Source organism: Pelodiscus sinensis, chromosome 4 (genome assembly GCF_052426305.1).
Source record: "Pelodiscus sinensis isolate ZL-2025 chromosome 4, ASM5242630v1, whole genome shotgun sequence".
NCBI lineage: Eukaryota > Metazoa > Chordata > Testudines > Trionychidae > Pelodiscus > Pelodiscus sinensis.
The window spans coordinates 13,068,019-13,093,576 of NC_143055.1; the positions used below are offsets into that span (position 1 = coordinate 13,068,019).

The 25,558-nt window shown below is 44.5% G+C and overlaps 2 protein-coding genes across 5 annotated transcripts in view; one reads left to right on the forward strand and one right to left on the reverse strand.

Moving 5' to 3' along the window:
* Nucleotides 1-7,785, forward strand: part of EIF2AK3 (eukaryotic translation initiation factor 2 alpha kinase 3) — a 70,772-nt gene extending 62,987 nt beyond the window's left edge. For 3 of the 4 annotated variants that reach the window (XM_025185612.3, XM_075930962.2, XM_075930964.2), the window contains exons 15-17: nucleotides 693-794; nucleotides 4,477-4,539; nucleotides 6,207-7,785. In XM_025185612.3, the coding sequence (XP_025041397.2) occupies nucleotides 693-794; nucleotides 4,477-4,539; nucleotides 6,207-6,383 (342 nt within the window). In that variant the 3' untranslated portion in view covers nucleotides 6,384-7,785. Of the gene's footprint in view, nucleotides 1-692; nucleotides 795-967; nucleotides 1,055-4,476; nucleotides 4,540-6,206 lie in introns of all 4 variants that reach the window. The other variant, XR_012904441.2, reaches the window with a different exon arrangement.
* Nucleotides 7,786-9,942: 2,157 nt separating this feature from the next.
* LOC102447960 (histamine H2 receptor-like) lies at nucleotides 9,943-23,274 on the reverse strand. Its single transcript, XM_075930965.2, has 3 exons — nucleotides 22,982-23,274; nucleotides 13,491-13,667; nucleotides 9,943-10,894 (listed from the first exon to the last, which is right to left on the reverse strand). Exons 1-3 carry the CDS (start codon nucleotides 23,257-23,259, stop codon nucleotides 10,216-10,218), a joined length of 1,134 nt encoding a protein of 377 aa, XP_075787080.1. The 5' UTR covers nucleotides 23,260-23,274; the 3' UTR covers nucleotides 9,943-10,215.
* Between the last annotated feature and the right edge of the window lie 2,284 nt (nucleotides 23,275-25,558).

The following is a 25,558-nucleotide window of genomic DNA, read 5'->3' on the forward strand; positions in this document are numbered from 1 at the left end:
CAGAAAATTGAGTCAACTTCATGGCATTCATGGTGTATACTTAGATATTGGAGTTCAACATCTACTTGTATACATACCTGTACGCTCATCTTTCCAGCACTGACGTCTGTAGATACAGGTGACAGAGTTCACACAAGCAGAAAACCAACTGCACAGCAGGTGGTAGTGCTGGAAAAGTGCACATGAAAAATTGCATGAATATAAGCGGAAACCATATTGAGGCCCCACTGAAAATCCCACCTAGGAGTTGAAGGTAATAATGACCTCGCTCCTGGCCAATATATAGCAGGTTCCCAGGATGTAGAACCTTGATCTGTTTATTGGTGAGGAGGATTGTAACTTCAGGTGATCAGAAATCTGTTCAGGTTTTTGTGCTGCTCATCTTATTAAATTGTCAGTAGGAATGGAAATCTGATATTGGCATTTTCAGTAAACTTATGAACAGGTTACTTGTAAAAATTAAATGGTGCTGCTGAGCAAAGACTATTTCTTTTTCTTCTTATAATAGGGACAGGTAGATAAAATCTGAATATTTGAATATAGTACCTGATGAATCACCCTCTTCAGCCCTGTATAGAACTGATTGTGTGTGTTTAACTAAATGCTGGTTTGTGTTGTCCATAGTGATTTCACATGCACAGATGCATCCTGACATAATTCTGCAAGTAACCACCTAATTTTGTATTTTCTAGATTTATGGGAACACGTATTCACACAAAGTGGATATCTTCTCATTGGGACTGATTCTGTTTGAGCTGCTTTATCCCTTTAGTACTCAGATGGAGAGGGTCAGGGTAGGTATGCATTTATGCAGAAATACTATTCTCGGTTCCCCCATTTCTGGTTAAATGTACTGTTTGAAAGTGGATTATCAAATATTTTGTAAGAGGTTATTATGATATAGCAGTAAGATGTGACCGAATTGGCTGCAGTATAATAAAAAAATGTTTCTGTGTCACCCTCCCAGCTGAGTGTCATGGAGCAGTATGCAGGACTTGCACAGCAGAGCAAATATGGGCAACTGCATTATGAGGCCTTCATTTCTTCATGACAGGTGTGGTGGTGTAAAGCCATCGAAGGGGAAGCTATAGAACTAGAATTTAGCACAACCCAAAGATCAAATGATAGCTGTTGAGTTGCAACCCAATTCTTGGATCCGTTGACTACTGGTTACCTTTCTTCCTTTCTCCCCTCTGGTTTTCTCTCTCCTCCTTCTCCCCTTCCTCCAAAATTCCCAGGGAAGGTTTCTGATGGTTTTCTTTTTGATGTCTAGTCAGAGCAGACTCTAATATTAAAGTAGCTTTGCCTACTTCTCCAGCAACTGGGTGACTCTTCATTGTTCATAGGTTGTATTAACCATGGATTGGGAGTGGTTAAATTTTTTTGCCTGCTACAATCTGTTGTATCATAAGTCCCACTTAAATGTCCTGCTAAGAAAATCTGTTTTAGAAAAATACACTAACACCCTTCCTTGATCCTTGAGAATTCATTCACAGCAGAAAGAGGGCCACGGAGAGCCTTTCCTGTATTTACTGGTAAAGGTCTGCGTAGGCAAGGTCAGGTGGTCGTTTCCACCAAGGTTATATATTGACACGTGTGGTAGTCTTAAATTATTTTTGTGACATGAACTGTTTTGGCATAGCTGAAATTTTCTATGAGATCTGCCCTGGAGCGTAGGTCTGACCTGAAAGCATCACGTCTATTGCAATAATGCACTCCATTGAGTAAAGTTGTGGGGATTTATGGTTTTTTATAATATATAATCTCTCTCACATATGCATGCTCCCAAGAGAGCAATGGTAATTATATGCCACTTGAGTTACTTGTGGCCAAAGCCACTTCTAATTCTACTTTTCAATATGAAATAGTGACATTAAATTTACTGGGACACATTTTCCCCTGAAACACTTCCCTTGTTCTCAGTCAGGAAGCCCATAGAGTGAATGAATATGATCATTGTCCACTTTCTGCCATGTATGCAGGAGCAAACAAGTCGGTCCTAGGAACAAGACCCTAAATCACGTTGCATCCACGGTTCCACCTCTATGGCTTGTCTGTCCAGCAATTCCATTAATGGAAAGCCAAGTTGTAAATCTGCAGTCTCCATGAAAGCACCTTACAGAACTGTTAGTGCATGGCAGCAGGAGCCACATAGGCACTTAGCGCATGGCAAACAGGGGTGCTCTAGACTAATTCCCCAGCTTGACATGCAGTAAGTGGAGGAGTCTGTCTCTAAGCCCCAGGAGTCTATCTCTAACCTGAGAAGAGCTCTCCCTTGTTTTTTTTGTTTTCATTGTATTTTCTTCAGTGGGTGTGTGTGTGCGTGATCTGTCCTTGACTTCAGATAATCCTGATCAGAATGGCATTTTAATTAATCCTGTGCTCAAGTTCTCCCCCATGAACTAGCTCCCACTCACCTGTCTTGCTGCCAAGGAAAGGCTGTTCAAGTGGCCCTTTGAACATGACTGAACACTAGTAGCCAAAAATAAGACGCCTCTCCCTGACCTGTTAGCTAGACAGTAGTGCCTTACCCCCAATAAAACCTGGGCAACAGACAAGGAACTGAAAACTGATGACTTAGGCTACGTCTACACTGGCATGATCTTGCGCAAAACCTCTTTAGCGCAAGAGTTCTTGCATTAAAGTAGTTGTGCAAGAGAGCGTCTACACTGGCATGTGCTTTTGCGCAAGAGATGTGCTTTTGCACATGAGCATCCTTGCCAGTGTAGACGCGCTCTTGCGCAAGAAAGCTCTGATGGCCTTTTTAACCATAGGGCTTTCTTTCACAAGAAATTCATGTTGCCTATCTACACTGGCCTCTTGCACAAGAACAGTTGTGCAAAAGGGCTTATTCCTGAGCGGGAGCATCATAGTCCTTGCGCAAGAAGCCCTGATTTTATATAGTAGAACGTCAGTTTACTTGCACAAGAACACACGGCCAGTGTAGACAGGCAGCAAGTTTTTGTGCAAGAGCGGCCGCTTTGGCGCAAGATCGCGCCAGTGTAGACGCAGCCTCGGAGTGTGAAGGCCTCTTCTGCCCCATCCAAGCAGCAGGGCTCAGGTAGATGTGAGGTTGCAGGACTGCAGGTTACTTTTAAATTAAAACACCAAATGCTGATCTAATTAGCCTTACAAAGAGAGCAGGATTCTTCAGAAAACTCCCTGTGTAATCCCAAGATGTCAGCACCCTTTTCCATGAAACTTCATTTCCTGGCAGTGATAGAATGGCAGCCACCACCCAGAAGCATGGCTTACCGGGGTGATTCCTGGATAGCAGCATTTGACTAAGTTTAAGATTTTGTGTTCAAGTTGCTGCATCCTCTGCTTTCTCAGACATGCTCAAGTGGGTCATGGGTTACTATTAATTAGGTAATTTAAGTTGACTGTTCTGCTAATAATAATTTGTAACTGTATAGTTAGAATGGGGAAAGTCTTTCCACTAGAGGGAGCCAGCACATTCTGTATGAAGTGAACATAGACTTTAATAGAGATAAAAGGCAGGTTTCTAATGAATTATTTGAAACTTTTAATCAATTTGTTCATTAGTCCATAAACATGAAGTAGGTGTGAGTGTCCATTTGGCTCGACAAGATGTAACCAATTATCTTAACTTAGAATGTCCTAGGAGAAATACAGATAATTCCAAGTGTCACAAGCAGTACACGCTCCATAATATTGCTCTGTGAACAGTACAGTAAAACCTGCGCTATCCGGAACTTGAGCATCCAGAAAACTGTAGAAAGCCTCAAATTTCTGATGCCGGGAAAAGCAAATACTAAAAAAAAAAAAAAAAAAGAAAACTGGACCTTTAAGGGCCAGGCCGCTCCTCAGACATATATGCAGCATGTACCTGGAAGAGGGGCAAACAGTAGCTGGAAGCAAGCATCTCTGCTCCCCCTGCAGCTCCTGCCCCCCCGGCAGGCCATCTCTGCCTCCTGACCCCACTCCTCCCCCCACCCCGCACTTACACTTTCCCCCCCCACCAGGCTTTTTCCCAGCCCATTTGTCCCCCACAGCTCGTGGCCCCCTTAGCAGGCCACATCCCGGCTCCTGCCCCCCCCCCTTCAGATAACCAGAATTTGTAGGTTACCGACACGCCCTAATCCCTGGGCGTGCCAGATAACACAGATTTTACTGTATTAAGCTGGACCAGAAAAGCATTACTGTGAGAAAGTGGCTAGGTTTCTTAGCATTACAAACTCCAGCTCTTCTGTCATGTGTCCAAGTGCAAACTGTGACCCATAAGAAACCGTGACCTCCATGTGCATTGAAGTGCATAGTAATTCTAAACTATTATGTAAGTCTTAATAAACGCTACACTTTTTCTCTTGTTTGTCAGCAGTACTAAAAGTATTCTAAAATTCGGTCAGGAATAATTTATGTTTATAATGTTTTTTGATAACTTAGTATCTTAACTTTGAGAACAATAATTCAATGGGCAAGATGTTTAATGACCCCTTTTTGATATTATTACAGACATTAAGTGAAGTAAGAAGTTTGAAGTTTCCACCATTGTTTACTCAAAAATATGCACAGGAGGTAAATATATTCGTTCTATATTATAAAGTAACTAAAATACCCGGTAGCAAAGACAAAAAGTAGTCTTAGCTGTTATGTTTTTAAACCCAATTCCTATTTCAGGTACTCTGCTGTATCTGTTAAATAAGGAGTAGTGATTTTTAAATCACTAAAAAAAATTGTAGACTGATACCTTTTCCTGTGTATAGTAAACTTCCGATAATCTGGCACCTTCAGGACCCAAGGGGTGCCAGATTATCAGATATGCCAGACAATCGGAAGAGGGGGCTATGAGGGGCCTGGGGTGGGGGGTGGGGAATGCCACCCCAGACCCTTCATAGCTCCCCCTTCTGATAGTCCGGCTCTGCCTCAGGCCTGATTCAGCTGCTGCTGGTCAGTTTCAGCAACGGCTGAATTGGGGACGCCTGGGGCAGAGCAGTTGGGGTGCTGCCGGGTTGGTCCTGTAGCGCCGCTCCTTGGCGCTACTGGACCAACCTGGCAGCACTCCAGCTGCTCTTCCCCAGGCGTCCCCAAGAACAACTGGGGTGCTGTGGTTGGTCCCGCAGCCCCGAGGGGCAGCACTACAGGACCAACACGGCAGCACCCCAGCTGCTCTGCCCCCAGCTTCTCCGATTCAGTTGTTGGTCAGTTTCAGCAGCGGCTGAATCGGGGAAGTCTGGCGCAGAGCAGCTCCAGTTGTCCGGCAGCCAGAGCACTTCCGGGTTCCTGATGGTGCTGGACCATCAGGGATGCCGGAGCATTGGATGCCGGACCAATGGAGTTTTACTGTAGTCTAATTGCTGTGACTTTGCTAATGTTGGAGCATGCACCTAAACAGATTTCTTTTCCCATTCATCCCATCCTCCTGTTGTCTTGTATTTTAAATCTATATTGCAGAAATCTATAATGCAGAAAACAGAGTTCTAGATATCTGGCACTTGGGTTGCAGGTTAATTCTCACACACCTCCTTGGGAATCCAGTGAGAGTTGGATCTTTTTAAGGGGAAAATTGTGGGGGAGCATCACATGGCATATGTTGGGGCTGTCAAATCTGTCTTCCTCTAAAGAAGTAGAATAACTTCAGCTAAAAATGGGACTTATCTGCAAAACACCTTCATGAGAAGTGGCAAGTCTCATTTCCAGTTCCCCTCCTGGCTGCTTCAGCCTGACTTCTAGGGCTGAGATCTGCAGGGAGTACGGAGCTGAAGTGAGATTAAACATTTTTTATTTCTCTCTTGAAGGTACAGTAAATACTTAGTTTTAACTATTTAAAATACTTGCTTTAGGTGTATCTACCTATATCATGCTTTGACAGATTGAGGTTTCTTTTAAGACTAGCTATCGGTAGTTCCTTAAATCTTAATTAAGTGCACACTTAAGTGAAACTTGGCCTAAGAATTTGCAGGGTTTATAAATGTGCAATTATTATTTGCCCCTTCTGTTTTAATAAAAGAACTTGGACCAGATTTCACTGGACAAATGGGCTTCCATCCTTTAGACCCAAGGGTCAATCTGGTTTTAGGCTTCTGTGCCGAAGGATTAATGAACAAAATTGCTAGAAAAACATTTTGGGGTGCCTACTCGTTCAGGTATCCAAAACTAAAGTTGTTACACGAAGTAACAAAGCCATTTGAAAATAATTTTGCTGTCTGAAATGTCACATAGCACATCTTTTTGTTTTCTTGTAGTACACTATGGTGAAGCACATGCTCTCTCCAAGTCCCACTGAAAGACCAGAGGCAGAAGACATCATAGAAAATCCTTTATTTGAAGACTTAGAACTCCCAGCAAAATCAATGCTTAGGCAGAGGTCACGGACAATGAGTTCCTCTGGAATTAAACATTCAAGACAACCAAGCAAATAATTGGGCACAATTATCCTGAGTATACTCAAGAGATCAAGGTGATTATTCAGCAGGCTGGATCCTCTATTACAGAACGTTGATCTCTGAAACAGTTATTCTCTATTTCTCACATTATGTAGAAAACATTTTGAATGGAATTCAGTTAAACTTGTTCACTATTTTTAGATGACCAGATGAAAGCCAGTAACTAAACTTTTTGCATTTCCTTGCTCTTTCTACCTTGATTCTCATAGGTTTATTAGTCTAGCACACGGTTTACATTTGTTTGGATACAGCAAATTTTAGCAGTGTGGGGAAACTGGAAAGAGATGTAATATGTAAATAGAATTAAAATACTGTATTTTTATAGAACAAATTAGTCTCTAAGCCTCGTGAATATATTTCCAGATCACTTGCTCTCTGAAGAAATGAAGGTGATCTTGAAACTTTGAAAAATCATGACTCCGTTTTTGTCCCTGGTGGGTAAAGTGGGAATCTGCACTATTTCAAAAGTGAAAGTATCACAGGTGTACATAGGGTCACTAGGCATAGCCCGTCTTTAGAAGAACTGGTGGCTTGTATTGCCACACCATAGTAGATTTTAGGGAATGCATTTTGTACATCCTGTAGAGGACAAAAGGAGGTTTTTTATGACCTTCCCCCTCCAAATTAACAAAAAAAGGTTATAGATACTGTTATGAAGAGCCATAGTAAAAAATTAAGCATCTATCAAAATCTTGAAATTCTGCAATTTTTCAATTAAGTCATAAGGAAATTATGTAATCTTGTAGATTTGTACTTTTCTAAATCAACTGTAGGCATTTGTATAATCTGCTAATTTAACTGCCTAATACTAAGCCTTTATTGTTCATTGTAAATATGTTCATTTTTATTTATAAAATGCAGAATCAATCCATTTGGGTTGGTAGTGTACAGAATGCACTTGATACTGTTGAAGTGCATTAATTATTGTGACTTCTTTCAAGTCTAAATGATTTAATAAAGTTTTTTATTGAAAGCTTTATAGTGCCTTGCTTTAAAAACAAAAACTATGCGTGATAAGCAACCCAGATGGCAGGTTGCATGGTCTGAGGGAGACGGAAAAGCCCATCTTCCAACTTGTTTTATTTTTTGTGCCAAATTTAATTTTATAGTCTGCATTGTGACAAGTTTGATTCTTGTTAACTTCTAAGACTGAGATGGGACTTTGAACTGTGCTAAAATATCGGCTGATCAAGGAGCTACATGAGACAGAGATGGACACTGACTTTCAGGAGAATTTCCCTTTGTCCTGAAATTTCTGAAGACTGGTCTTAATCGAGAGATGAGTGTATTGGGGAAGTTTGAAGAAAAAGCTTTTAGGCTTGTTATGGAAGGCGAGAAGTAATTTTAATACTAAAAATACTTTTTGTTTGGATGCTTTTTTTCTGTACTCCAGTAACTCACAAGGTTGTCTGGTATCTTTTGAAGTCTTCCTCCTTGATAAGGACCTTTTCCATCTCTTTAACCCCTGCCCTATTCCACAAAATGCCTCTATAGTTAGACTCTCAGTGAGTCAGGTTGGTATACTGCAGACAATATGGATGTCAAAGGTCTGTCCCTGAATCCAGGTGACAGCAGCGTCTGACTAAAGTTGAGCCGTTTTATGCCATGGTAACAGCAGGCTGTAAGGATGTATCCACACCGCAGTTAAACATTTGCAGCTGGCCATTGTCACTGTCTCGCACTTGCTGGGCTTGGAGAGTCTAAAATTGTGGTGTAGACATTCAGACTTGGGCTGGAACCCATGCTCTGGGACCCTGCAAGTGGGGAAGGTCTCAGAGCTCAGGTTGAGCATCTGCACCATAATTAAGCAGCCCCATATCCTGAGTAGCTGACAATGCATGTGTTTAATTGCAGTGTGGACGTACCCTGAAAGGTCCTTCTTTGTGGTGTAAAGCAATATTCCCTGTAAGCTGTGTGCTTGGGTGGCCAACCAGCTGATTAGCAGAGCATCCACAGCCAGCAGCCAGTGTTTCTACTGGTGGTGCCCACCTGCATGTGCATTGGTGCACATGATCAAACTTATTCTGCACGTGGATGGAAAAACTTAGAGGGAACTTTGGTTTCCAGCCAGTGGAAATGTTCTGGATGGTGGGTGGCTAGATTGCCTTCAGGAAGCTGCTTTGTTTGAAAAATGCAGTGGGATTGAGGGTATTCTGGAACCAGACTATAGCAGAGTCAAAACAGGAGGGATCAGATGTGTTGCCTGCCTTGAGAGATTTACCTAGTTTCACAGTCAGACTGACTAGGGGGAGGAGAGGGGCCAGTTGCCCCAGTGCCTGGCAATTTAAATGGGTTTGGGGCTCCAGGCTGCCACTGCCACTACCACAGCAGCAGCCAGAGCCCTGAGCCCTTTAAATTGCTGCTGGAGCCCTGTGTGGTGTACTTGAGGCAGTGCTGAGGGCTGGGTGGGGGAGGTTACACTCCTGTCCCTTCCATCCAAGGTGCCACCCACCCCCAAACACACACACCTTACTCAGCTCCTGGTGAAGTCCCCTGTGGCGGAGTTTCTGTCAGCCACACCTGAGCCCCAAAATACTTCATCCCTCATCAGCAGAGAGATTTTGTTATACACTCTCTGGCCACATTCCAACTCTGGTAAATCCCTCCTCTCGCCACCTGCAACTGTTAATGTTGTACTGTTACGCAGCTGCTGAACTCCATACCCGAGGTTTCCATAGCCTTGTAGTGATAAGTGATTCTTAATGTCCCTTACTAGGTTCTCCAGTGTCTTGAGACTTATTTAGCCAATTGCAAACCACTTAGAACATCTCACACAACTGCAAGCCTCACAAGTTCTATGGAGTGACAAATGTTTCCATATTTGCTTCAGCCCGTTGTGTCAAGTTGGTTGGGTAGCCTTCTGAATGTCTGGGACACAGCAAGTTCCTTTTATATATTACATGAGGAGACTCCTTGTGGTAAAAGCACAGATCTTCACTGCCTGGAATCAGCACTATACTATCTTACAAACTAAACACACAATCCATGTGCATGAAAGCCACTCCTACCTTTCTATACTTGCTCATTTTAAGTCTCTCAGACTTAGTTGCAGGGCTTATAAACTTTCCATACTACACGTGTGTTTCTGAAGAAGACAGGTGAAATCTACCATGATGTAAAAAGCCAACACAAGACCAATGCACTGGTGAGGTCACTAGAGGCTGCGTCTTGGGCCATCCCTCTGCACCAGAGTGAATTTCATTCATAGGGTAGGACCTATAAAGTGCATGATTAACTTTATACACGAGCAGTCACCTTGAAAAAGTGCAAGTAAAGTAGAGCTTATAACACAAACATTTGAAGGACAAGTGAATGGCCTTTGCAGGCCATTAGTGAAGTGCTATGAGGTAGCACATATCACACTCAGCTGTAGAGTACATCCAAGCTAGAAGGAGCTTGGTGAGCACAATTCATGTTTTCATGCCTACTTTTTCAATGTGAAGGATGAATCATCCACAGGCAACTTTTTTTTGCTATTTATATAGAATTAATATTTTTAATGGAAAACAAACCAAATTGGCCATGGCCACTCAGCTGCAAGATCAAGGTCCTTTGCTGTTCTTTCAGCAAGCACTACTAATTTTGTTCACAGCACAAAGGGAGAGGAGAGGACAATTTGTAGTCACACTGTTACTTGCATTTCACCCGAATCACAGCCAAAATAAAAGTAAATTTGTAATTTTGCACGCAATCTTTAAAAAAAAAAAAATCAATGAATAAATTCTCTGCCCTTCCCCCCCACAAAAAATGCATAAATTGCCACACACTCTGCATCGGTCACATCCTGCAACAAGTAACCCAGAACAAGTTATTGTTTGTGCTTGCTCTTCAGCACTCCAGTAGGCATTGGCACTTTAATACTGTACTCTGGATCTTGAGCGGTCTTGGAAAACGTGGCTATTGAAACCATATCTTCTCCGATATCCACCTGAGACCGGCGCCTGCAGATGAACAGTTTCTTCAGAGCCCGTTGGAAGTCCCGATTCAGAAAGGCATAGAGCATGGGATTGATAGTAGAATTGCAATAACCCAACCAAGTTATGATCTTGAAAGCATCGACTAGGACTGTGCCTGTGGAATCAGCACCTTTGGCAGCTAGCCAGACATTCAGCACAAAATACGGCAGCCAACACAATATGAAGACGGAGATGATGATGCTAATTGTCCGGGTGGCTTTGTTTTCCAGCTGCAGGTTGTTCTGCCTCTTGCTGTTGGGATGGTAGTGAATTTCGAGGGTCTGAGACACGATGCGGGTGGCCTTGAGTCGTGACGCTCGATAGATGAAGAAATACATACTGCACATAATCATGAAAGGGACAAAAAACGCCAGGGCAGAAGCTACAATGGCAAAAGTCCAGTTGGTGACAAAGATGCACTCTTTGCCAGCATCAAAATCAACACCGGGTATCTCGTTCCAGCCTTGCATGACAGGAAGGAAGGAAATGAGGGATGAGTATACCCACACGATACACGTCATCACAATGCACCTGCAAATGGAAGATCAGGAAGGTAAAAACTTGGGAGCACAGGTTATTCTGAGATCATCCTTTGAAAGCCACTAACACTAATGATACTCCACAGGTATGTTTGTGGAGATCAGTCAATGTTTTTGAATTGCTCTGAAGAGGTAAGTATACAGTAGAGAAGCCTCAGAGACAATGTTTGGATCCAAATTTGAATATTTCCAAAGTCTGGATAATTGGGATTAGACCTAGAATTAAGCCAGTCTGTGTCAGGGTTTGCACTTTGCAACACTTTGCCACATCTTAGCAGGACCCTCAGAGATACTCTTAATTTCCCAACCACATTTATAAATGTTTACATAAAAAATGGTCACATTCTGCCCTACTATTAGCTAGAGATTTTATCTTGCCAGAATGATCTAGCTAGTTTGTTGGTTGCAAAGGGCAGGGCCTGGGCATCTTAAAAGTCAGACATACCCAAACCATCCCAGTAGCTAGTAACCCTCTCCTATGGAACACTGGTAGGAGCTTAAAACTTCCCACACCGCTGGAACTGCTGGGTTAAGACGGTTAGGATAAATCCATGACCATGCCCACACCTTGAATACTGTATCCAGTATTCTAGTCATCACATCTCAAAAAAGGTGTGTTAGATTTGGAAAAGGTACAGAGCGAGGCAATTACAGTGATTAGTGGAACGGAATAGTTTTCATATGAGGAGAGATTAGAGACTGGGTCTGTTCAACTTTGAAAAGAGATAATGGGGAGTGTATGATAGAAGTCTATAAATTTGTGATTGGAGTTGAGAGAATGAAAAAGGCAATGTCTGCCCCTTCACATAACACAAGAACCTGGGGCCACCTTATGGAATTTATAGGCAGTAGATTTACAATAAATAAAATGAAGTAGTTCACCCACCACACAATCTGTGGAACTCCTTGCCAGGGGATGTGACGAAGGCTAATTATATAAATGAGCTTAAAAAAAAGTTCATGGCTGATAGCCATTGATGGACCTATTCTCCAAGTTGGTCAGGGATGTAACTCCATGTCTGGAGTGTCCCTACACCTCTGACTACCAGCCACTGGGACTGTATGATGGAGGATGGATCACTCTAAATTGCCTGGTTCTGATAATTTCCTCTGAAGTATTTGACAGTGATCACTGTCAGAAGACAAGCTGCTAGGCTAGATGGACAATTAGGCTGACACGGTATGGTCATTCTTATGTTAATTCTACCCACTGTGGCATCGTTACCTCCTAACATACATTTGGTGAGCACACTGACTCCACAGTGCTTGTAGGGATGTATCAAGCCTATACCGTTACCATTCATGTCATTGCAACATGCTCCTAATTCAAAAGGTGCAATCACAGAAGTGCACTCTGGCCCGGTCAGCATGGGATTATCACATATTCTCCACCAAAGAAGCATAGGAGTAGGGCTCTTTAAATGGTGGAAAGGGTTGCTTATCAAATATGGATCAGATCTTGAGTGGTGGTTGCAAATGGCTCATCTGGAATGGTCATAGTATGTTCCACATCTGCATAAAATCTCTGAAGGATTTGGGCACCATGGAGAGGTGCTTCTCACCTGGCCCCAAGCTACTGCAGTGAGAGATGGCTGGGGTTGGCCTTTTCCTGCATACGGAACTCCTGAGCTACAGCCCCACCCCAGAACAATGATTTAAATGAAGCATGGGCATTTTCATTGTGTTTTCCAAAAAAGAAAAATTGAGTTAAGGTCCCAAGCAACGCCCGGTAAATCTTCTGGTTATAAACAAACTAATACCTGAATGCTTATGTTGTCAGGCGTGCGTGTGAATTGGACTAATTAATTCACCATTTCTGTGGTCTCCCTCACAACCAATGAAAATGTTGCATGTTAATTAGCTGTAGAATAAGGATGGTGATTAATTGAGTTGCCTCTGAGATTGCATACATGACTTAACTGTACCTGTATGTTGCATGGGTGTAATTCATAAAGTCAATGTCTGAGAACTTAAAAATTGGGACAATTACAGCCAGCGAACCCCAGTGGTGCCTGACCCTGGTGATGCTCTAACCAAAAGACCTCTGTCATGCTTGTTGCTATTTCCATTGCTTCACACTGACTGTGAAGACATTCTAGGCTTTAGAACGACAATCCTGGAATCTTTTTACATAAATACTAGTTTAGGATACGACTTGGCAGCCTGTGTCTTGGTACTTGTATGGGCTCCATTAGAGTAGTAGTTGACAGTCTCACACTCTTTCTTTAGCCTCACAACACACATCGGTGAGGGTAGGCAGGGCTATCATCCCCAGACTAAGTGACTTGCTCATGGTTACGCAAGAAGCCTGTGGCACAGCAGGGAATCAAACCAGGCTTTCCCAGATCCCAGGCTAGCATGCTAACCACTGAATAATTCTCACTGTCAATTCCTTATCTTAGTTAATGCTCAGATTTGAATTTGAGATGTAAGAGCAGGAGTGACAATCTCTCCAAGTTAGACCTGTTCACATGCTGTTAGCATGTTTTAGGATAATTGTTAAATCCTGGAATTGGGACTGATGATGGAACATCTGACATCCTAAAACCTCCCCCCCATTCCCACAATCTTCTGAGAGGTCTACTCACCTGCCACGTGACATCCTTGTGGAATAATGGTAGGGGGTCACCACAGAGCAATATCTATCCAGACTGATAAAGCACAATGTGACAATGGACGCTGTGCAGAACATGACATCAAAAGAGATCCACACTTTACAGAACAGCTTCCCGAACAGCCACATTCCTGTCACCTCATAAATTATGCTGTGGGGTGGTAAGAGAGAGAGAGAAAGAGAGCACAAAATATGAAGTTAAAATTGAAGAGGGGTTATTTTTTCTGCTATGTAGAAAACTATTTACCCCAAACCCAAGTTAATGTTGTACCCTGTTTGTGAGATTAGTGAAAATATGGCAATTGCACTGACATCATGAAATTTTGCTAGGAGGCAAATGGGAGTAATCTTCAAGTTTGACAGCCGAGGCTATTTAGCATGATATAGGACACAGTTAAGATTTCACATATGCTACCAGCTGGAACACTGTTTTATTGGAAGCCCTTGACTTGTTGCAGTTTTAGTGCAGATCATCTCTTATTTTTGTTTTGTTTTGGTTTGATATGTTTGTCACAGGCTTTTTCAGTGCCTCCAGAAGACACTTGTGGAACCAAGATGGAAGAACTAGGCTTCACAACAGCTCATGTTTTTGAACTGCATTTTAGTAAGTGATCAAATCCTCAGTCATGTATTTTGTTCAGGTTCCAAACCATGGAAACTGCTGTCCTTAAAGCTAGACATGGAAAATGTGATTATTTTAAAGTGGAATATTTTGGAATTTTCTTTCTATGGGAAATGTTGTCTTTTCATTTGTGAATTGGAACAAAAACAAAGGGTGAAATTTCAGAATGTAGTGCTTCACTCCAAAAGCAGCTTCATTGATTTCAGTGGGAGAATTTGTAAACCTGTCCTTTAGACCCCAGTCCTGCAAAGCTTTATGCACATGCTCAACTCTCGGCACTGCAAGTAGCCCTGTTCAAGTGCTGAAGTTGATGCAACTACTCCGAGTGTGTAAAGTGAAGCACCTGCGCAGGTCTTTGTAGCATCAGTGCACTGCAGGAAGGACAGAGTTTGAGGCATAGTATAGATGCCAATCTGATTCCACACTGCTAGCTGACCTATTGTTATCTTGTTCTTAGTAGTGATGTCTGGTACTACAGATTGAACCTCTCTAGTCTGGCACCCTGCATGGTCCGCCACGATTATAGTTGGCTGGAATGTTCACTTTTCATGGGTGTGACCAATTTTCCCGTGGTCCCATAAAGTTTGACAGCCACCAGTCCTGGCTCTGTGTTCTATGCTGTTATTTCACTCTAATTTACCCCTAAATGTCTTCTAAGAGGCCAGGTAGCAGTGGAAGTGTTGGTAATGCTGCTAGATAATGTTCTATGGTTTGGCAAATTCTCTGGTTTGATCCTGAGGGTACCAGACAAGAGACAAGATGACATGCATCTGACGAAGTCTGGAGGTGTGCCTAACGTAGTGAATACAAGCAGAGAGAGGGTAAGTTTAGAAGATAGGATACACAAAGAACAAGTTAAAAATCACTTAGGAAAGTTAGATGTCAGCAAGTCACCAGGTCCTGATGAAATGCATCCCAGGATACTCAAGGAGCTGATAGAGGAGGTATCTGAGCCTTTAGCTATGATCTTTGAAAAATCATGGAAGACAGGGGAGATTCCAGAAGACTGGAAAAGGGCAAATATTGTGCCCACCTATAAAAAGGGGAATAAGAACAACCCAGGAAACTACAGACCGGTCAGTTTAAGGTCTGTCCCAGGGAAGATAATGGAGCAGGTAATTAAGGAAATCATATGCAAACACTTGGAAGGTAATAAAGTGATAGGGAATAGCCAGCATGGGTTTGTGAAGAACAAGTCATGCCAAACTAATCTGATAGCTTTCTTTGATAAGATAACGAGCCTTGTGGATAAGAAAGAAGCGGTGAATGTCATACACCTAGACTTTAGTAAGGCATTTGATACGGTCTCGCATGATATTCTTATTGATAAACTAGGCAAATATAACTTAGATAGCACCACGATAAGATGGGTGCATAATTGGCTGGATAACCGTAGTCAGAGAGTTGTTGTTAACGGTGCTAAATCCTGCTGGAAAGGGATAACAAGTGGAGTTCCGCAAGGGTCTGTTTTGGGACCCGTACTGTTCAATATCTTCATCAATGATGTAGATATTGGGATAGAGAGTACGCTTATTAAGTTTGCAGATGATACCAAACTGGGTGGGGTTGCAACTTCTTTGGAGGATAGGGACATAATTCAAAATGACCTTAGCAAGTTAGAGAAATGGTCAGAGGTAAACAGGATGAGGTTTAATAAAGAGAAATGCAGAGTGCTCCACTTAGGAAGGAACAATCAGTTCCATACATACAAGATGGGAAGCGACTGTCTAGGAAGGAGCATGGCGGAAAGGGATCTAGGGGTCATAGTGGACCACAAGTTGAATATGAGTCAACAGTGTGATGCTGTTGCAAAAAAAGAAAATATGATTCTAGGTTGTATCAACAGGTGTGTTGTAAGCAAAACTTGTGAAGTCATTCTGCCGCTCTACTCTGCACTAGTTAGGCCTCAGCTGGAGTACTGTGTCCAGTTCTGGGCGCCACATTTCAAGAAAGATGTGGAGAAATTGGAAAGGGTACAGAGAAGAGCGACAAGAATGATTAAAGGTCTAGAGAACATGACCTATGAAGCCAGGCTTCATGAACTGGGCTTGTTTAGTTTGGAAAAAAGAAGATTAAGGGGGGACATGATAGCGGTTTTCAAATATCTAAAAGGGTGTCACAAGGAGAAAGGAGAAAATTTGTTCCTCTTGGTTTCTGAGGATAGGACAAGGAGTAATGGGCTTAAAGTGCAGCAAGGGAGGTTTAGATTGGACATTAGGAAAAATTTTCTAACGGTCAGGGTGGTCAAATATTGAAATAAATTGCCAAGGGAGGTGGTGGAATCTCCCTCTCTGGAGATATTTAAGAACAGGTTAGATAGACATCTGTCAGGGATGGTGTAGACGGAGCTTGGTCCTGCCTTGAGGGTGGGGGGCTGAACTCGATGACCTCTCGAGGTCCCTTCCAGTCCTATGATTCTATGAAGTGGGTCTTTGCCCATGAAAGCTTATGCTCCAACACTTCAGTTAGTCTATAAGGTGCCACAGGACTCCTCACCTCTTTTGCAGATTCAGACTAACACGGCTACCCCTCTGATACTAGACAAGAGAGGATCAACCTGTATTATGTAATGCTTGGAAAATGTAGATACTGCCTGACAGTATGTATGAGCTATATATTTTGTAACCTTCTTGCTGCATCACTAGTCTGAAATCCAATGAAGATTTGTATGAGGGTCCCTTTGTCTCTCTAACTAACCCACTCTTTTTTCCCTAAAGCTGATTAGAAAGAACTGATTGTTCCCTTCCACTGTATTGTACAGGTTCCTGCTTTTTGGCATGTGCTAATGAACAAAACAGTGCAGTAGCTTCTCTGCTCAATGCAGGAGGTGAAAGGTGACACAGCCAAGCTGGAGAGTTGGGGAAACTAACTCCACTCCTGTTTCCTGTGGAATATGCTAGCCAGCTCACTCATCTAAGACAATGTTGGTTCTACCCCAAAGCTGCCATGCAGCTTGATAGAGGGTCTCTATAGACTTTAAATCCCCATATGGAACGCCCATAGTACCTGAGCTAAGTGCAAACAGAGAATGTCATCATTCTGGGAATCTGAGACACAGAGAACCTTTAGCAATGGTTCCCCTGTTTCTTTGCAAGCAAATCTCACTTCCAGTCTGACAAAGTTGTTATGCCAAGCTCCCATCTGACTGGATATTTATCCATAAAGGGTAGCATGTGCAGATCCACAAAAAGCACATGGCTTGTCAAGATGCACAATCAGTGTGAGATATAAGTACGGGTGATATCGCAGGCAAAATCTATTTATATTGAAATTATGCTCCAGCCTAGTTGTTCTCACATTTTAGCAACCCAAGGACCCCTGTTTTCACTTTAATTTTTGAGGGGACCCTCCTCTCCCATCCCTTCACTGAGGCCCAACTCTGCTCCACCCCTTCTCTGAGGCCCTGCCCCCACTCACTTTTACTGGCGTGGAGCAGGGGGTTGGGGTGAACGAGGAGGGTGCAGGCTTTGCGGTGGTGCTGGGGATGAGAGGTTTGGAGTCTGGGAGGGGACTCTGGCCTGAGGTATGGGGCAGAGATGCGGGAAGGGCGTCAGGATGAAGGGTCCCGGTGGTGCTTACTGTGGCTCCCAGGGAGCAGCTGTCAGGTTCTGGCAGCCCCTAGGCACATGAATGGCCAGTGAGGCTCTGCATGCTGCCTTCACTGCCCCCACAGCTCCCATTGGCCGCAGTTCCCAGCCAATGGGAGCTGTAGAGCCAGCACGTTGAGGGCGGGGGAGGGGGTGGAGGCAATGCATAGAGCCTCCCTAGCTGCTCATGTGCCTAGGTGCTACAGGGACCTGCAGCTGCTTCTGGGAGCCATGCAAAGCTAAGGCCAGTAGAGAGCCTGCCTTAGGCCTGGGCCCCCACTCTTAAAAACTGGCTGCTGGATAGTGGCTCCCAAGCCTTCAAGAGGGACTGGGAGGGAGGGAGGGAGGGAGAGAGGCAGGAGTTGATGTAGGGAACAACAGACCCCCTCCTCCCCCATTCATTGCACCGCATTCAGAATTGCTAAGTGGAGTACTTTATTTGAAAATGCTTGGTGTGCTGGTTGCCCATAATCAGAATGTCCAGCCAGCTCCTTCTCTGCCTCATCTCAGCAGGGCATTTCACCCCTTAAAACGGCAGCTCACAGTGCACGGGCAATACAGCTAACTGCTCAAATAGCTGATGGGCACCCTTCGGTGGCGGCTCAGCTCCTCCACGAAGGAGCACACGTTGCTGCCCGAGGCGTGTTTGCACCTCTCCTTTCCCAACCCGAGGGTGTTGTGCTGGGCTCCTCATTAACACATTGCTCTGAACTCATTCCCCCCAGTGACTGATTTGCATGGTACAGAGCCCTTCTACTGCTGGGACCTCATGGAGAGTCTCTGTTGGCGGAAGTGCAGTTTGGAGGCAAACGTTTCTGGATTCGGTGCCGGCTGATCACAGTGATGCCTATTGTCTGCAGCCCTTTAATGTGCTGTGTCCGAGTCTTCCAGCCTCCTAACGCCCTGAGACATGCAGTAGCTCAGCTCCCCTGCCCCCCCCCCCCCCGCCCAGAAATAAAACTCTGATAGCTGGACCCCTGTAGAGCTCCAAATGGCACCCTGCCTGGCAAGTTCCCCTTCTCGTTTTCCTGATCGTTGTGGTGTCTCTCACCTGAGTGGATTATTTTCTCTCTAGCTGTATAATTAAACCATTGGTTGTCATGGAAATACTTCCCCACTTGAAATGCCATCTACCAACAATCCCCCCGCCCCTTTGTATTCTCAGCCTACAAGCATTACTCCTCTTCCATACAAGACGTAAACACAGACCGTTTCCTCAGCTTTTTTGGTTACCTCCATGCCCTGAGAGGTGAGAATCCTCCACCCCCTCTGCGTTCAGTTCTGTTGCTGACTCAAAACGCTGAATTCTTCGCTCCTCCTTTGTGGGGAAGAAAGCCCCTCCCGCTGCTGTGGGGGGTACTTCCTCCTAATTTGAGGGGGAAGAGTGTGAGCTTACTTGGGAAATGCTCTCTCCTCCCCCCATCCTGGCTACTGCATGGCCATGCTCACTTTAGCACGTCTGCTCCCTCAACTCAGGGAGGCTGTGTCACAGGTGGGAGGCAGAGAGGGCATGTGGGTAGTAGGGTAAGTAGGAAGGTCTTGCCAAGGAGAGCTCTTGTTGCCCTTAAGGATGAAGGTCCAGGAGGGGACCGTCCCAGCTTCAGGAAGAATGGGGGAAGGCCAGAGGACTGCAATATGCTTATGGGCCAGGCATGGGGCAAGAAGAGCATCTGATGGAGAGGGCAGGCTAGGATTTGTCTGTTGTGGGAGCAGGAAGCCTGCAGTATCTGGGGAGGTTATGGGGGTTGTTAACCCACCACCAGAGAAGGCCCAGGTGACTTGTCCCTACTGCAAACTCCAAGGGAGACATGACAGAGAAGCCCTCACTGGTAGGGTTGCCAGGTGTCCGGTTTTCACCCGGACAGTCCGGTAATTGTGTCTTCTGTCTGGTAAAAAACCAGAAAATACCGGACATGTAAAATGTCTGGTATTTTCTGTTTTTCTTGGATGGAAGGCCGGCGGGGACATTTTCCCCCAGCGACCTCTTTTTTTTTTTCTCCGTTTTTTTGTTTGTTTTGTTTTGCTTTGTTTTTTTGCTCAACCAATTTTTTTCCCCACCATGTTTGGGATTTTTGTGAAGGTATTTGGCAACCCTAGCCCTCAGCACTGGGAAGAAGGCAGGGGAGACAGTGCCCTACACTTCCAGGGTGGAGTTTTCAGAGAGGGAGACTAAACTGAGGGAAGCCGGAGGGACAGTAGATCCTCTTCTCTGGGCTGAAACAGGGACCTGGTGGTAACAGAGAGCCTGAGGAAGCAGTGGTGGGCAGTGAGGCTGCTAGAAGCACGCTCCCGTTGGAGACGCGGTAATGGCTGCTTTTAGTTCTCCTTTGTCTGAGACACCGCTTTCCCTGCTCCAGCCGGCTGGCATTACCCTGGCTCCCTTTGGCATGGTCACCATCAGGAAAGCCCCAGCTCAGCTCTGGCGCAAGGATTCCACGATTAATTTGTGTTCCCAGTAGGAGGGACTCGCAACAGCCGAGCTCTGATCACAGCCAGTCCCCACCGCAGAGGAAGCCAGCGGGTGTGTAGGCCCAGCCTGGCAACCACCTTACACTGCTGCGAGTATGTAACTGCCAGCGACTGCCTGACTCTACCCACCCTGCCTCTCAGAGTCAGGCAGCAAATCGTGATCCCGCTCTCTCTACCATCTGCGATCCTGTTCTTGTGCCATTTTGGCTTGATCCTGAACCATGCACCAGCCATGAACCTCTGGCCAGCTTCATTCTGTGAGGAACCACCTGCTGACATGTCCGGGGGCCATGTCACGTACAGGGCCTGTATACCAAAAGTGTGCTCTGTTCCCCCCAACTCCCCCAGCACATAATGAGAATCCCGGTGTAAATAATATAGAGTCCCTAATCCTGTTCCCAGTGAAGTCATCCCCAATATTCCCAATGACTTCCCATGGGCCGGAAGGAGGGTGGTGGGTTATTCCATCATACTCCCCAAGCTGGTGCTGTTGGGCTTCATATGGCCAAAAAAGCTGACCTGAAGGCGGAAAGAGATCCCAGGGTGGTGGCAGTGATGAGTCTGTAAGAAGAGCTGACCAGAGGATGACCATTGCATTTTGTGGCAATAGTCAAGGTTTTGAAATTTGATTATGTCCTGCCTTAGAAGGAAACCCAAATTGTTGAACATCTGCATGAAAACAGAAGCATGTTGATCCTGGTAATGGCCTAGAACCATGGTCCCCAACACGGTGCCCGCGGGCGCCATGGCGCCCGCGGGGGCATTTCCATGCGCCCGCCAGGTGCTCGGGGCTGGCCTGGCACCGGGCGCATGGCGGGGGGAGCGCCAGCCCTAGGCGCGTGGCGCATGGCGGGGGGACCGCCGGCCCCGGGCGCGCGGCGTATGGCGGGGGGAGCGCCGCCCCGGGCATGCGGCTATGGGGGGGGCGCCCCCGGGCATGCGGCTATGGGGGGGGCCGCCCCTGGGGCGCAAGTGTCCCCGCCCCCTGGCGCCCGGCGGGCGAACGGCCCCGCCCCCTGGTGCCCGGCAACCTTGAAAGGTTGGGGACCACTGGCCTAGAACAAGGAAGCCCTGAGTTAACGTCCCCCCTCTGCCAGATTTAGAGCCCAATTTTTCATCCCAGAGCACTCTAAATTAGTTAGAGCAAGAACTTGACCCTTGGTCTCCCACCTCCCACTCCCAAGTATGCTAACCTCCCGGTAGAATCACACTCACTCATCCCCCTATGCCCCAAAACCTTCCTGATTAAAGTTTTGTGGCACCTTTGAAGCTTGGATGAAACAGATTACAGAAAATGTTGCTAACAGCTGTAGTTGGAACCTGAACTGAGATTTTTCTGAGTTACTATGACAGTCTATTAATGCTGTTGGAAAGGGTAACTTTAACTCTCTTCTCACACTGTTTTTGTTTTCCTCTGACAATTAATAGGCTTCCACTCAAACTGTCGCTCACTCTTTGCTTGGAAATCCATTCAGATCCACATTATTTTAACATAGTTGCCTTACTTCTTATACATCAGGGTTTAAACTTATGGAGAAGGGCCAGATTCACTTGTAGACTTTGGCAGCTTTTCAATGCTCTGATGTCTGGAAGCAGATGTGAATTGTTTAACCAGATGGTTTAACTGGGTTTTATGGCCATTTTGCATCACGAGAGAGCAATACAGGCAGAGTGTAGTGGTGAATCCAGACTAAAAGGTCTAAATAATTGGTCTAATCCCTCCTTAGTATTTTCATCCTCATGTTAATAATTTTAGCCATAAATTTGTTTTCACCAGTGAAAGTGTAGTGAGGATGCAATAATAAAGGAAAGCAATCCTGAAACATAATCCTGGTCACTTCTGTCTTCTCAAAAGTTTTCAACACAACAGGTTTTTTTTCAGTTTTCAGTTTATAAATCACAAGCGGATTCAGATAGCTGAAAATAACAGAAAATGTTCTAGTCTGCCAATGGAGGTAAAGCATTTATTTTTCAAGAACGCCACTCCACTCCTTTAGTGCTGTTTGGATTGGGGTAGAAGTAATATGAAAGAGGGAATGACTGGGATAAAAATAGGACAAGATGATATAATTTTTAAAGTATGTCAGGTTAAAAATCCAGGCGTTATATGGGTTTCTCGAATATAAAGGCTCAGGTTTTTTTTCTCCCACTGGTTTGATACTGGTTTCAGACTCCACTGAGTGGAATTCAGTTGACTTGCTCCCAATTTACATGAGTGTAAATAAGGAAACAATCTGATCCAATACCTTTATCTTAATGGAAATATTATCATTATTAAATTCAAGACAGGACTTAGCTGAGAGCCTGATCACGTTTTCCTTGAACACTCAAAACTCCCATTGCCTCCAGTGGTTTCCGTATGCTCGCAAGGAACACCAAACTGGTCCCTGAGGGAACAAGAGTACATCTACACTTCAGATGGGAGCTGGCTGAGTGCAAATCTGTTCGGACCCCACTGGTATGTATACAGCTGCTAGTGCTACCCACAGCTACACTGCTGATTTTAGTGTGCTAGCTGAAGCAGAGCCAACGCCAGGCTGCAGCGTCGACATACCCTGAGTGTACATTATAGAGAGTCTGAGATACAGGGAGGTGAAGTGAGAGACCCATGGTGAGTTTGTAGCAGAGCTGGGATTGGTTGGCCCCAGGCATCCTGATTTCTATCCCCCATCTATTAGACCATTACCCTTGCCTTATACATAGTAGCCACTACGTTAAGTGCTACCAAATACTGTACCATCAAATACATGCATTACAAGCAGGTCTTACCTTACAAGCGGTGCTTACCTAAACGGCATGACCAGACAAGCAACAAGGAGATCTGCCATGGCTAAGGACATAATAAACATGTAAGTTGCGGTGCGCAGCCTCTTCTCCACCACGGGGCAGATAAAAACCACCGTGTTCCCAAACAGAGTGATCAAGTCTATAAATGTGAGTATCAGGCCAACAGCCACCTCCCGGAGACCAGTTCCTGCCCCTGTCCAGTTGCCCTCTCTTCTTACCAAGGACAGGGCTGTGGAAGAGATGTTGGGAAACGACGATACGTTTTTGTCCATCAGCATCTTCCCCCAGGGTGCAGGCCTGGAGCAGAAAAGAAAAAAGAAAACCTACAGGCTTCAAAGCAAATTAATTCCCTGTCCAAGAAAGAAGAGATGAAAACTATAATTATGCCTCATTCACTTAAAAAGTCCCACGCACCCTCATGAGCAATCTGCCATCCCTGTGTCATTGTTACCGATTCACAGGAGGGTGCTTCTCATCCCAACGATAAGGTTAGATATGTACCACACAGGCTGACATGCATCATGAAAATTAAAAGCCCTCCTGTGAATGAAAAGCACATCATTAGGCTGGGGGGAAAAGCCATGGAAATTTAGAATTAGAGCAGCCTTGCTAGATCTCACTCACCTGCAGCGAGTCATCTTATTTGACAGGCAAGTAAAATATTTTCTCATTATCACCTTAGTCATTGTCAAGGAACTCGAGAAGAGTTTTTTGAGTAGGCTGGATAGCCCATTGTTCAGCATGTGCCCCCTTCTATGCACAAGCCACTGACAAAATGGATCTGCTACAGCTCCTAGTCAAGGAATTTGGTCCTTGAAATCAAGCTCTAGAGGTTTATGCTCTTACTTGGAGAGGTTCCCTAGTTTGGTTCCCAGTAGTGATCAGAATAGTGACATAATGTGCATTTATGGCTAGAGCTATTTAGGAGGAAATTCTGACATTTTTTACACTTATTTTCATTCTGAATCATAATGGAAAACTGAACGTTTGCAAGTTAGCACAGAATGGAAATTCCCACCAATTTTGATTTGGAGCTCAAACTGCTTCAGTTTGATAACGCTGAATTGCTCCGTTTCCACGTCAAAGTGTAAGTGCAAACCAATCTGATGCAGATCAATCGAAATGTACTGCTCTGGTGCTGAGTCATAGCTGACATTGCAGTCACAGGCTAAGAACATACATATGTCACGGCAGCTAGAATTCCCTTCCATAAATTCAGCTAGCCAAATCCAGCCATCCGAGTTACAGGAGAATCTCTAGGTGTGACAGCATATAACTCTGGATTCATAACCTCCAAACTATTGTAATTATTTTTGTACAAGGCATGTCTCATAAGGTATCATCTGAAAACTCATAATTTACTGGTCAATATTGTCCTGATTAAAAAATGAAGCAACATTCTATGTGACATTATAAGATTTTATGGTATGATGTTATTCAACACAGCCCTGAACAAACTGGAGTTAGCAAACCCTGTCTGCATATAATTTACATATAACCAGTAAACAGAAATAATCAAGCAGGAGGGGAAACAGAAAAAGCTTAATCAGGTAAGAAACAGTGAACTACTGTTTCTACTATAAGGTGGGTGCATAACTGGCTGGATAACTGTACTCAGAGAGTAGTTATTAATGGTTCACAATCCTGCTGGAAAGGCATAACAAGTGGGGTTCCGCAAGGGTCTGTTTTGGGACCAGCTTTGTTCAATATCTTCATCAACAATTTAGATATTGGTATAGAAAGTACGCTTATTAAGTTTGCAGATGATACCAAGCTGGGAGGGATTGCGACTAATCTGGAGGATAGGGTCATAATTCAAAATGACCTGGACAAATTGGAGAAATGGTCTGAGATAAATAGGATGAAGTTTAATAAAGACAAATGCAAAGTGCTCCACTTAGGAAGGAACAATCAGTTTCACACATACAGAATGGGAAGCGAAGGTCTGGAAAGGGATCTAGGGGTTATAGTGGACCACAAGTTAAATATGAGTCAGCAGTGTGATGCTGTTGCAAAGAAAGCAAACATGATTCTGGGATGTATTAACAGGTGTGTTGTGAGCAAGACACGAGAAGTCATTCTTCCACTCTACTCTGCGTTGGTTAGGCCTCAATTGGAGTATTGTGTCCAGTTCTGGGCACCGCATTTCAAGAAAGATGTGGAAAAATCGGAAAGGGTCCAGAGAAGAGCAACGAGAATGATTAAAGGTCTAGAGAACATGACCTATGAGGGAAGGCTGAAGGAATTGGGTTTGTTTAGTTTAGAAAAGAGAAGACTGAGGGGGGACATGATAGCAGTTTTCAGGTATCTAAAAGGGTGTCATAAGGAGGAGGGAGAAAACTTGTTCATCTTGGTCTCTGAGATTAGATAAAGAGGCAATGGGCTTAAACTGCAGCAAGGGAGGTTTAGGTTGGACATTAGGAAAAAGTTCCTAACTGTCAGGGTGATCAAACACTGGAATAAATTGCTCAGGGAGGTTGTGGAATCCCCATCTCTGGAGATATTTAAGAGTAGGTTAGATAAATGTCTATCAGGGATGGTCTAGACAGTATTTGGTCCTGCCATGAGGGCAGGGGA